Source organism: Vigna angularis, chromosome 2 (genome assembly GCF_016808095.1).
Source record: "Vigna angularis cultivar LongXiaoDou No.4 chromosome 2, ASM1680809v1, whole genome shotgun sequence".
Classification (NCBI taxonomy): Eukaryota; Viridiplantae; Streptophyta; class Magnoliopsida; order Fabales; family Fabaceae; genus Vigna; species Vigna angularis.
The window spans coordinates 2,789,715-2,804,054 of record NC_068971.1 but is presented as its reverse complement, the minus strand read 5'-3'; the positions used below and the strand labels follow the sequence as shown (position 1 = coordinate 2,804,054).

The window sequence follows — 14,340 nt, the reverse complement described above, 5'->3', positions numbered from 1 at the left end:
CTTTCATGATCGTGTTTGCCTACATCCAAATTGTTCATAGCCAAATACCAAACTTCCATAAACTCTCTTAACTCTCTATTGTATTGCAGCTGTTATATCTTAAATATACATACTTTTTAATGATTGTATTACTGAAAATAAATATGAATTAACTTCTATTTTTAAAATGTTAATAAACTAAATTTCTTAATATCAATATAGTTTTATAAAAAAATATGTTACATATTAGGGTGATGAGTTTTGATTCTATTTATTAATAAAAAAAAGTATTATGAACCCACCCTAGTATTCTTTCTAACACATTAAGAATTATTGAAAATTACAAAATTAAAAAAGCTATATAAATAAATTAGAAAATCACATTTAAAAATAAATTCATTTTACCAAAATAAAATTTCTGTACAATTAAAATTAATTTTAATAATTAATGTTAATTTTTTACTTTTTATAAACATTTTTACAATTAAGTATAACGTTAACAATTATTATTTTATATTACTTTAATAATTAGGTACATTTTAGTAATCTATATTTTCTACCAATTAATCAAATTTTTTTATCTGTCACATCAATCAAATCTTACACTAATTCTCATAAACTTTACTTCCAAATTCACTCTCATTTACCTTCAAATCCACTCAAATAAAAAATAATTAATTCACTCTCAAATCCTCTCAAATCTCCTCAAATACATTCACTCACTCTCCCCCAATTCCTCTCCTCCAAGTAAACACAGCCTAAATAAAATATTATTACATATTTGACAATGGTACATAAAGTTATTGGTAAATAACTATTAATTATAAAACAAAATTAACATCTCATTTTAGTAGAATAAAACTACCAAAATAAAATATTACATAGATGATAACTTAGCAGAAAACTACAAACTACTAAAACAGAAGATTCTACCCTTGAAGAGTAAAACTCTCTATCTGGTTGCTTCTTTCTCAACAAACCGATGGATCCCCTGAAAGATGTCATCCCTAAGCTCACACCGGTTAAGGTGATCGTTGCAAAAGAGAAAACAATACACAAATAGACAAACATAGACGCAAGGGTAAGCTAGTTGAAAAAAAATCATTCATACTAAAATAAACGCAATATACAAGTTCAAGCACACCATAGATTTCACATTATTTCTCTTCACATATACTAACACATGCTTGGCCGAACCCTTTACCATCTAGTATAAATGTCGAGCCATGAATAGTTATGCACATGTGTGGTGGAATAGTTGACCAACTCAAAGCTACCACACAGGGTTAGTCCTTATAACACCCTTTTTCACCATGAAGAAAGGCCTCTAGGCTAGGACCTCCTGCTCCTCTCACGACATGAATCATCACTCTCTAATTGAGCACATATGATCATTAGAGGTTCAGGATAACCATCACATCGGCTTCTTACAACTTATACTAGTCCCTCTTGAAATCACAATAAGAATCCTTGGAACTCTTTCCACAACCTTGAACCATATACTTCCTCTTTGAATTTCACATCAGACATTTGATACTCATATAAACTCATACATAATCATACATCATTCAACTCAGTTAAGAACAAGGAATGAAAGAGTAAACCAAAAACCTGGACCAGTCGCTTAGCACATACACTCGCTGAGCGACCACAGAGTTCTCTCGCACAGTGACCCAGCTCGTTGTGCGAATACACAGACAGTACCCCCAGATCCCAAATCTCTTGCTGAACGACCTTGCTCGCTATGCGAATAAAACTTACAGTGCTTCCAAACCTCAACCCCTCACTCAGTGACCCTGCTCGCTCTGCGAAAACAGAAATAGTGGGTTCTGCTCACTCACCTCTTGCTTAGTGCACCAAATTTGTGCGCTCAGCTAAATCCTATTCGCTCAACGAGACTGCATAATTCTACAACACCAAAATTGCAGAATTTGCGCATCTCAACCACTCCTAACAATTTTTATGCATCTTTCCCAACTTCTAACACTCCTAGATTGTATTATACCATCAATTATACTCAATCAAGTGTGTCTAAACCTTTCTAAACTCATTTTTTAACAAATGGCTACAAAATCTCAACCCAAAACTCACAAAAACTCAACTCAGAGACTCAAATTGAATTATACCACTTGTGGCACAATTTCAAACAACTTAGGGACTTTAACAAGTCCCAAATGACTTACTAAGACTATCTACACTGACCATTTGAGCACAAAACTCGTAATTCAAGTTTTCACTAGTTCACTTCCTCAAATTGAGTTTTAAACCAAGTAGAATTCTACACATTCATAACCACACACTCATAATTCAAATTTCTACCATTTTAAAATGTTGAACATGTCCCAAACTAGTTCCTAACCAATCCCAACTTCATCCAATCAATTCATCAACCATTTCTCACCATTTCACTACCTTAGACCTTATTTTAAACTAAATAACCAACAACCAAGATTACCCTTTTTCCTTTAACAGTTCAATTATTAGCACAATTCACTTCATCAACATCAATTTCAACATCATAAACATACACACAACAGATTCCACATGTTTACAACATCCATCAACATACAAAGCGTGAATTTCACCCATTTAATTAAATTATTACTAACACAAAAACAACATTTTCTAGCTAAACAGTTTAGTCTTCATATACCATCAAACTCACACCACATATTTCAATTAAAAACAATTATCTAGCTTCCCTTACCTCTCAATCAACTGCCAAACTTCTCAAAACGCTTCACTCATTACTTGAACCGCAAGGAATACCTAAATGAACCTAAGAAACACCAAATTGGAAAAGGACAGAGTTCTTAGAATTCTAGATGAATCAAGAACATGTAGGAGATGCATGATTACACATGCAACAATACAATATTCCTCTAAAACAAATTTAAGAACGAAAGGGAAAAAAGGAGTAGAAACTTATTTGGTCTATTGAAGAAACTGATCAGCTAGAAACGTAGACCTCATCGTGGTCTATTAGGTACCTCCTGATCGTCAAAGAGATGACTTAGGAGTTAGAACTCTTAGAAAGAAGGTAAAAAACTCTATAAAAGTGGTTTCTAGATGGTACGTTTTAAAATAATAAAACTCGTTTATAACAAAATTATTTATAATAAAATCGTTTAATATTAAAGTAATCGAGTCTCACTATTTTTATACTACCATCACTTCTAAATATACCATTTTCTAGGGTTTTACAAAAACATGTATAATTTTATTTTATTTATGTCTTTTTAATTAGATTTACCGTTTCAAATTGGAACAATCTTATTTAAATTTATATTTTGACTATAGATTAAGATAAAAAAAATTATTTTGAATTTATATTTTAAATAGTAGTTAAAAAGATATCATTTTAATTAAGAAAATGAAAAATGAAAAAAAACATATAAATATAGATAGTTATGGATATCCATACCTATAAAATAATTATATATATATATATATATATATATATATATATATATATATATATATATACCTCTTTCTACTATTATTCCAACCTTTCAAAAGTAATATCACTGGAAATATTATAAGCATTTTTAATGCAACGACAAATTATTTATTAACAAAAAAAAAATTATACACATCTTCTTATTATAGTTTTTAAATAAATAAGTCTTGTATTTAAAAGACACTTCATTATATTGTCATGATATTTCTTATAAACTAAATGTTGATGTAAATGTTTCATTAATAACTCTAACATTAAATCACGTTTTATATTTACTAAAGATCACTTTTAATAAACAATGTTCTTAGTTTTAAATGTTTTTGTCAATTTTTTTTATAAAAGGACTAAATTTTTTATGAATAATCATAATTCATTACTTGTTACGATTGGTGGATAGATCAACACAATGTTAAATTTGAATCTCCCAAGCTGTCATCACTGCCTTTGATATTTTCAAATAAATATTTGAGAATTAGATAATTAGTGCTGCTCTATTAGACAAATAGATATTTTGTTTATAAACACCATAAGTCTATTAGATAATTACTTTCTAAACTTATTTTAGCTCACTAAAGCTTTGTTCACTTGAATAGATTTAGAAAAGAGTAATTGAGGAGATTTGAGAGGATTTGAAAGTAAATTTTTTTGTTGTTTATTTGAGTAGATTTGAAAGTAAGTGAGAGTGAATTTAGAAGTACATTTTTTTAATCTGTCGTATCAATCAAATTCTACACTAATTCTCATAAACTTTACTTCCAAATCCATACTCACTTATCTCCAAATCCACTCAAATAAATAACAAAAAAATTTATCTTCACATCTTCTCAAATCCCCTCAATTACTATCTCCCAAATCCATTCAAGTGAACAAAACGTAAATATTTTCTCCATGTCTTCTTGGTTTCACATGAATCATAGAGACAAAGTAACTATTACCTCTATATCTTTTATGGTGGTCTATATAGCCTTTTACTCCACTTCCATTGCCAACTCGTACACTTTCTTTATGGATGAGTTCAATTTCACCTTCAAAATAATAAGTAAGACACCTATATATCTTCAATGTTAAATATTAGCAAGTTTGTAGGTCTATTTCTTAACAAGTGTTTTGATATAAAATGGTGAAAATAGGAATGATTATATAAAATGTATTGTATTCACAAAATATTAAAATTTTGAAATTTAATTTATAATAATTTAAATTTTCATTGTTTTAAATCCAATTTAAATGTATCCTAAATTTAAATCTATACTTTTTCAAATTAATTTCCTTTAATTGGATTTAAATTGAATATTGTTCAGTTTTTGAAAATTCAAAACTAAGATGCATTTAAGCCAAATCTTATCAGAGATCTATGTGTGCGTTCTTCCTACAATTGGTATCAGAGCCAATGATTTAGGTCTAGTGACCGGACTCAAACGAGTACGTCTCTCCATGGTAAGGTGAGACAGGTAATCGGTGGCCGGTGATAGATAACCAGATGAATCATAGGAGGTGGAGAGCAAAAAATGCTCAGTGGCATGATCATGAGTCTGTAGTATATTCGGATAGAAAAAGACTTCCATTATAGGGGAGGTAGAGAATCATATTCCTTTTGTTTGAGAAGAGGATTGTTAGGATACAAACAAAATTCCATATAGAATAAAACAAGAAATGAATATGAACTTATATATGCACATAACATATCTTCTTTGATAATAGATCTTTTGGAACGGTGTCAAAAACAAATATATAAAGACTTAACCATGATAGAGAGTATTTTACCAGTACATGTGGATATCTAAAATTTGATAAAACAATTCTAAAACGGACTTAATATCAAAGAAAAGTCCTTCTAGGTCGATTTTGATAAAAATAAACCCGAATTGACATGATTGAACCCAGACCAAATATTGAATCGACCGAAGTTCTTACAAATTTATATCAGAATATGACAGCAGCATCCTTGTCCTCTTAAAAAGGTTATTTTCATCTCCTGAAAAACTTTATTCCCGGTAAAGTAGGATAAAACAATCAAGTACCTCATAATATTTTATTTCTACAAACAAATTTGTCCTTAAAGTTTCGCTATCTTCTTCATATAAGTATTAAATGCTCAAAGGTATCTAATTATTGTTTCATCGTGAACACCTAAATATACTAAACAATCATTATGATTTTGAAAAAAAAAATCTAACTCATTGACTCCAACGGTTATTCAGGATGAATTTACAAGGGGATTGAGAATTAAATTATCACTATTTTTTCTAATAAGATAACAAGTCTTATGATAGTAAAACTCCCTTCTATAATTACTCCAAATTCTTATTTTCTTAATTTTTTTTATATACTTCTTTTAACCCATTTTATTTTCTCTTAAAATTTGTCCTTTTATGGATTGATTTCCTGCATCTGTCTCATACAAGACACTGTTTTAAAATTTAAAAATTTAACATTTCTTTTCATAAGGTTTTTGAATTGCTCCCTTTATTAAGGCCATTCGGTTCATGAAAACAAACTATCTTTCTCATTCTCAGAGGAAGTAGAGGAAGTTTGAATTAAAAAGTTTAGTTTGAAAAATAAAAATTAGCTTGCCTTAATTAAATAAGTATTTAAAAAAGAAAAGAAAATGGTGTTAGTTAATTAATTAGAGTAGAGTAGATGAAGCTATGTCTTTTAATATTGTGTTGATTTGTTCAAGTAAGTAGTGAAAGAATGAAAAGAAGAAAAAGAAAAAAAAAAGGTGTAGTAGAGAGTGAACACAACACAAGGAGAAGTGTGAAGGGAAGGAGGCGCCGTCAACCAATGAGAAGCGAAGGCTGAGTGCCACAAACAGAACACAGCAAACCCCATTCCGGTAGCTCCCTTATCCATGGGACCCACATCCTCGTACGGTCTGTCTCCCAACGTTAAAGCCCTGTCAACACGACACTTCACTCCTCTTCAATTCCATCTCGACAACGCATCGTACCTCAACCCTTCCTCCAATCACAACTCGACAACGCATCGTACCTCACTTCCATTCCTTTCCCAATTTTATTCTATTCCCTCTCTTTTTTTTTTTCTCCTTCCTCCTTATTTTTCCCAATCACTTAATAAAATCAATGCCCATGCTCATGCTATTCTATTATTAGACATCCCTCCATTTCTTTTCTTCTTTCTCTTTCTCTTTCTCACCATCCGTTTCTTCAGGTGAAATACCACTCTCACTCTCTAACACACTCCTAGGGTTTCCTTCTTTATACAAACCAACTCAACTAACCCTCTTTATATCTCTCTCTATATATACCCATTCTCTTATGTTTCTCCTTTTTCAGCTAATAATTCTTACTGTGCTTTCGTAGAATTACCATACTACTCAGATGGGAAGGGGTAGGGTTCAGCTCAAACGGATCGAGAACAAAACAAGCCAGCAAGTCACCTTTTCCAAACGGAGAACGGGACTTCTCAAGAAAGCCAACGAAATCTCTGTGCTCTGTGATGCTCAAGTCGCTCTGATTATGTTCTCTACCAAAGGCAAGCTTTTTGAGTATTCCTCCGAACGCAGGTCCCTTCCTACACTCATTCATCACTTCTCACTTTCTTTTTTCTTCCTGTTCCTTTCCGATTTTACATCTCCTTTCTTTGTTCTTTTCCTTGTTCTCCATCCAACTTTTTTATTTTTCTTTCATCGTCGTTTCCCAAACATGTATCACAACTTCTAATTTTTCATGCGTCTTTTCTTTGTCTCCTTGTTCCATCTGATCTTGGTTGTTATCTTTCTCTTTCTCTTTGACCTTATTTATAGTACACTGCTAAACAAGTTTCGACCAATACAATAGTTGTATTCATTCAACGCCAAGGTTTTCTTTTCTGTTTTGAATTTTAGTTTCAATCTGTCATATATTTCGCTATTTACACACTCACACACAAATATATAAATGATGAACTCGTAATGGAAGTTTCTTTATTGCTTTCTTAAAGCTTTCTTTAAATGTTTTTATAGAATATATGTAAAGCACTCATAGGCATACAAGAGTTTTATATGTCTGCGTCAGCGTGTGGATTCTTTGTTATTTATAGGTATATGTATGAATATGTGTATACTATAAATATCAAGTCAAATTATGTGATAAAACCTATACCTAAAAGTAATTAATATATCACCCTTGAGCTTTGTGTCACCTTGGAAGGGAGTGTCTGCCATACAAGATCCTAGTAACTTGTCTTCTTTGATCCACCGGGCAATGAGAAGTCACGACACAGTGCATGTTAGTTTATATTTGTGGTAACCTTAACGAAGTTTGGTTCAAAAGTACCACCGAGAAACAATTTTTGTAGATGCAGTGTCTAACAAAAACGATGAAGTAAAAGTATACGAAGACACAGTTTGAATGTATTGAAAAGTGTGCAAACCATAGTCTGAACAAATCTCTAATAAGCAGTGACTATTTATGATCCAACAGCTGACGCTTTAACCAGTTACTGTTTATAATCCAATAGGTGACGCAAATGGTATCTTTTGTTTTAGGATTTGGCAAAAGTAGTTACATACTAACTGAAAAAGCTTCTGAAGACTGGACTTCTGGTTTCGTTATAAAAGGCAAAAGCATAACCAAACCAGAAGCTTTTCTGTTTTGACAAAACTACACTCAATGTTTTAAAAACACAAATATAGTTTTACCAAACCATTTAATACAAATAATTAATACTTCATCCATTCCTATATTCTTTTAACTAATTCATATCCTTTAAAAAATTAGTTAAATTATTTGGAAATAATAATTTATAAAGTATTTGTATTTTCAAATCAGAGAGAGAAGTTTTTTCTTTTACCAATGAAGAGTACTTTAGAAAGAAGAAATAATCAATCTATTGTTCTATTATTACTAAGGAGTTTATATAAAAGTAAATGATTTTCGCAAAACATGTTATAAATAAGAAAAAAAATACCATTTTTACATTACAGTCTTGTATTGATATAATTTGTAAATAAAATAGGTTCGACGGAATGAAATAAAATGCGACTTTCATATTGTGATGAATCACCATTAGAATCTCTTATTTGTATAGGAAGAACACATTTCAAAACAACTGATCATATATGCATAAATATTGTGATATGATTGAATAATTTTTTATTTCCCATAAGCTATGGATGCGTTCATGAATACTTTTAAAGTTGTAAAATCTGTTTCTGTTGTATGTTATAGATATGATGAACTAGGGTTTAGGGTCATCATGATGGTGGTGGAAAATATAATTTGATATGTATAAACAATATGACAAAGAAGTTATGGAAATACATAAAAATAGTCGAGGATATACATATGCATACATTGCTGTAGTTATGTTTGGAAGATATATAGTGAGAAGAGAGATGCAATGAATGCTACACCGATATAGTTCAATAATTACTCTGTAGGGAATTTAAAGTCTTAGGTTCTTTTTTTCTATAGGTAAGACATATAAAACTATGCTATTTATTTCATCCTTTGAATACAATGCAACAAACAGAAAACAACAGATTGCTGTACCCTACCTCTCTAATCCCGAAAAGAAAACACTGATGAAAATGGTTATGCAAGCTTTTGTGGTTGTATTATTGCATTACTGTAAATGCATATATTAGATTAATCTAAAGTAATACAATTTGCACAAATTGTCTTAAATGCGCTTATTTTAATTATTGGAGGTAGGACATTCTAATAAAGGTTTATTGCGTTATCTCTTCCATGTCTTATCATTTCGACTTTCTATAAATACACTAAAATATTTTCCCGAACAGTTTACTATTTTCTCATTATTAAATACAACCTACTATGCACTAGATATTTACACAGTAAAAAGATGAAAAATATCTCTGTATGTATTGCTTCTGTGGTGTATATATATGAGTTGTTTATTCGTGATTCATTTGGAATTTTTCTCATTAAATTTCTTATGTTTGCTAAATCATACAAGATCGACTTTACATATAGATGTAAATATGTTAAACTTAAGCTTTGTAATTTTCACCATAGAGAGGAGAGATTAAATTATTTTTATGAGTAAAGTTACTTATTAATATTTTCTTTTTCATTTTCTTTTAATCTAATAGAAGGTAACTATATTTGACTGTCAGATTAGAAGAAATCATATTTTAATCTTTAACCCTAGTCGGTTTTAATAATTTATGAATAATTATTATATGATAGTTTTATTTATAATATATTTAAAATTAAAAAAAAAATTAAATAGTTGATGAGAATAGTTGTTGTTACACCTCTTTAAGATTTTATCTTGAAACACTCCATGTCTTCCCCTTACTTGGGAGTAAGCACTGGAATCCACATCTTGCTAGGATTAGAATCAATCGTGTTTGTTTCCTTAAGAAACTTCAAACCGTAGTTTAATGGCTATGGCCAACACGACAGTAGATTTGGAATTTGAGAGTACTAAAAAAAACCTTGATTATGTAATTGACCTGTCGTACACACACAATATATCAACATTGTTGTCTGTAGATATGACAATGTTGTTCCAAAAATACATGACAAAGCAAGTGTTGTTGAAAGAATTTAAACCAAACACAGAAATTTAAGCAGCATATACAAAATAAGGAGTGCCCTTGACAATGAATATATGTAAATCATTGATTCTGTAATTCACCATCTAAAGAGGTAATAACTGAAGACCATTGATAAATATAAGGATTAGTTTTTATTTCTAGTTTTAGCATTAATTAGTTTTTATAATAGAATTACATATAACTATCTCAATTAGGGATTAGTTTGTTTTGTGTAGAAATATCTAAGTTTAATTAAAAAAAATTGCAATAAAGCTAATGTTTAGGATCTTTAGAGGTTGGTAGCTACAGCGAATAGACCGAACTATAAACAGGACTAGTTGGTGAACATGAAACAATATATGCAATGCATATGCATTGTTTTCCGTGCAGTCTGACAATCAGAAGTTCTCTATAGGTGGAAACTCAAATTAAAGTTTAGCAAATACTATGAGAATCTTCGTGTGCTCATAGGTCAATGTCACCCTTTTATGTCTGAAAATGTGCTAAATGCTACTCACTTTGTGTTATTTTGTCTACTCTTTAAGATTTTCTTTTATATACATATTAAGAAAAATAATAAATTACTTATTGAGTGAATTCTTTTTACTAGAATGTTCTTACACTTTTCTTTGTTTCATTCTTTCTAATTCTACATTTAATCTTTAGAATAAGTACATTTAGCATTACATATTTTTGTGAATAATCCTAAGGATTGTTTTCTAGCTAACTGATTTGCAGTTTATAAATACACCAATCATTGTTCAACAATATTTATTCTCACCTTATTAGGCTGTGACTAGCAATAAAAGAACTTAAATTAGTAAGAGTATTTATTATGGGTAATACTAGAATAAAAATGTAATTATGCTGTAAATCTATTTAAGTTAGATAAAGAATGTTATCAATACATGTTCTTTTATAAATTTTCTATAATTTCTTGTGTATCGATCTATTACATATATATATATATATATATATATATATATATATATATATATATATATATATATATATATATATATATGCAAAAATATTTGGTTATTGGAAAAAAAAAATCAAAACATAGATTGATTAACTATTTTTCTGAATTGCATTCCAACTTGACGTGTTGAATGTATATTATTTCTGAAATATTTAGAGTATTTCAAACCAAAAAAATTATTACCTTTTTTGTATTTTTTTTATAGTTTTTTTTTTGTATTTTTTATTTATTTTGACTCATGTAACAGCATGGAAGATGTCTTGGAACGTTACGAGAGATATACTCATACAGCACTCACTGGAACCAACAATGACTCGCAGGTTCTTCATCATCTTCCATATATATATATATATATATGATTTCTATCTATACGGAATATATTATATGATAACTATGAGAAAAAAAAGTTATTAAGTCTTGTTTTTAATTATTGCATGGGAATTAATTGTTAAATGAGTTTTTTTTCTTAAGTTTACTTTTTTGTCTTATAATAAAATATATGTTTCAACACTTTACAAAAAAATTTCACTCTAATGCCAATTTTGATAAGGGGAGTGGTTAACTTTATTTTATAAATAATACGGTTGATATCAGATATTACAAATTAAAGTATTATTTTTTATTATTTTCTTTATTTAAAAAGAATAATATATTAAACAACTTTGCTCATATAAATAATATTTATATAAGCAATGCCCTATAATTTCTTTCAATCACAGATTCGGTTAAGGCTACTTAACTTGAATTAACCTTGACAGATAATTGCTCATAAATGTTTTTAGAAGTTAAAAACACTGATTAGGAATACTACTTTTACAATGAGAACTGACACAAATCTTCTTACTATAACAAAGTTGTCTTGAAAGAAAGAAAGAAAAAGTTGGCCATGCATTGGAAACATCTCAGTACTAAAAACTAACGTAGTAGTTAATGATAATTGACATTATCTGATAAAAAAACACAAGAAAATCTCTTTCACTTGTGTTTAATATGCTTTTTATACACAATGCATGATAGTGAATATGACTATCTTCTTTTCGACGTAAGTCACATCAGTAGTAACTGAAGATCATTTTATTGTAGGGCAATTGGTCTTTCGAATATATCAAGCTCACTGCAAAAGTTGAAGTCTTGGAGAGGAACGTAAGGTACGTTATTCAGATTTCATCCCAACGTTTGAAAGTAATTTACATTACAAAGATCATTAAATAAAAAAACTAGACCTATAATATCGTATAACTTTCATAAATGTCACTTATGTGGAAAGAATGATATATAGTTTATATAATCTTGAATATAGGAATTTCATGGGAAATGGGCTGGATCCCTTGAGTTTGAAAGAGCTTCAGAGTTTGGAGCAGCAGCTTGACACATCTCTGAAGCGCATCCGAACAAGAAAGGTGAATACTGCTTCTTCTTGATTTACAATACATGAAAAGATAGAAGCAACAAAAGAGAAAAATTTAAGTAAATGTGGCTTTCTTTTTCTTTTATATGTTCTTTATCTGACAGATCAATTTGAATTTTGCAGAATCAAGTTATGAATCAATCTATCTCAGAGCTGCATAAAAGGGTAAGATGTCTGTTGTGAATTGATGGTGACATTGAATGTTGTCTGGATTTCATGCATGGCTTGTGAAGTAATGTGTAGCTAGGATCATTGAATATATATTTAAGAAGAATTCTTTGCTTATACATAAAAACATGTGGAATTTGTAAAGATAAATATTTGTTTTGTTGTGAATATGACATGACAGGCAAGAACATTACAAGAGCAAAACAGCAAGCTAGCAAAGGTAGAAGTATTAACATTTCAATCTAAATCTTCTATATATATTCAATGAAGGCTAAAGGATAAAGAAAAAGTTTTCTTTTTAATGGAATTTATGAACAGATGAAAGAGAAAGGGAAGACATTGACTGAACGTCCACAGAGTGTACCAGAAACTCTTGGCCAAAATTCAACCAATCTCAACTTAGCTTCTCCACAGCTATTACCACCACAAAGACTTGTTCCTTCTTTAACTCTCAGGTATCAATCTTATTTCTCTATGTTGAGTGAATTTGATTTATAAGTACTTATCAAAGAGGAAAATAACTATAGCTCTATGAGAAATATTTAACATCTCTTATTTTTTCTCTCAATATACAGACCATAAGCTAGTTTAATGATATCTTATGGTCCTAATGTCAATAAAAGATTGCTAAAAAAAAGTAATGCATAGTTATATTAGCTAAGTTGATTGATTGAAGTGTGAAAATGGTGCAGTGGGCCATTGCAAGGAAGAGCAACGATGGAGGAAATGGGTGAAGCTCAAACAGTGCCAACTGGCAATTCACTCATCCCACCATGGATGCTGCATATCTGACATCATTACGTGACATGTCAGATAATTAATGTGTAACGCTCAATTATATATATTATGTATCTATATCTATATCTATATATCTTAGAATAGCTAATTTAAATATGCCGAGCTTAATAACGGCTCAAACTTATTGCATGGTTCATTCTGAGATTAATGATATGAAGCAGTTATTTTCCCAGAAAGTGCGTATCTTTGTTTTATTTCTAGCGGGTTTAAGGCTTCAATATTAAATCCAGTTTGGATAAAGATGAGTGAAAAGATTGAAATTCAGATGCAGGGATGAAGTAGGTTTTCACTTAAATAAGCTTATCATGCTCGAAGCCGCAGGATTTTATTCCTATTGATTTTTCTTTCATGTGACAAAATATAAAATCCAAAAAATATCATAATGAGATTAAAATATTAATGAAAAAAAATAAAAAAGCAATTGGGAGCACAAAATGTCCAAAACAAATAATTCCACCTATTGAAAATCTAATTTATCATGTTAAATTGTTATTTTCTTCAGTAATATAAGATTTACCATTCTCTTTCTTATATTAGATAGTATTGAACTATTAAATTAAATTGGTTGATACATAGTCAACTTCATATAAAAAGTATGAAATATTTCGTTTTTAATTAATAAGAGAAAAAAATTATAATATTCATACGAATACTTTAATTCTGCAATTTTATTTGAGTTCATTAACGATTGAGACAATTAAATATTATTTTTTTAAATCTATTATTAATTGAAATAATTCGACGTGAATTTAATCTTAGTAATTATCAAGTGTTTTTATTAAAAAAGAAACATTTAATATTAATATGTTATTAACTTTAAAGAGAGCTCTTTTTCATTTACTTTTTTTACTTTGTAAATTTAAAATCATTAATAATTTTTTAAGGTTTATCATACGCTAACATTGATTTTTTCCTTTAACAAACACTTAAAATTTCTAAAATTCAAACATATATTCGATTAGAATTCAAATAAAACTAACTGAATTACAATTATCATAAAAAACTGTAACTTTTCTTTATTTTCCTAAAAATAAAAT

General features: G+C 29.3%; 1 protein-coding gene across 1 annotated transcript; it reads left to right on the top strand.

The window, feature by feature from the left end:
* The first annotated feature begins 6,543 nt into the window (after positions 1-6,543).
* Positions 6,544-13,440, top strand: LOC108329327 (truncated transcription factor CAULIFLOWER A). Its single transcript, XM_052873381.1, has 9 exons — positions 6,544-6,610; positions 6,763-6,965; positions 11,177-11,249; positions 12,013-12,077; positions 12,230-12,329; positions 12,461-12,502; positions 12,687-12,725; positions 12,824-12,960; positions 13,198-13,440. The coding sequence occupies exons 2-9, from the start codon at positions 6,781-6,783 to the stop codon at positions 13,295-13,297; spliced, it is 741 nt and encodes a 246-aa protein (XP_052729341.1). The 5' UTR covers positions 6,544-6,610; positions 6,763-6,780; the 3' UTR covers positions 13,298-13,440.
* The last annotated feature ends 900 nt before the right edge of the window (positions 13,441-14,340 follow it).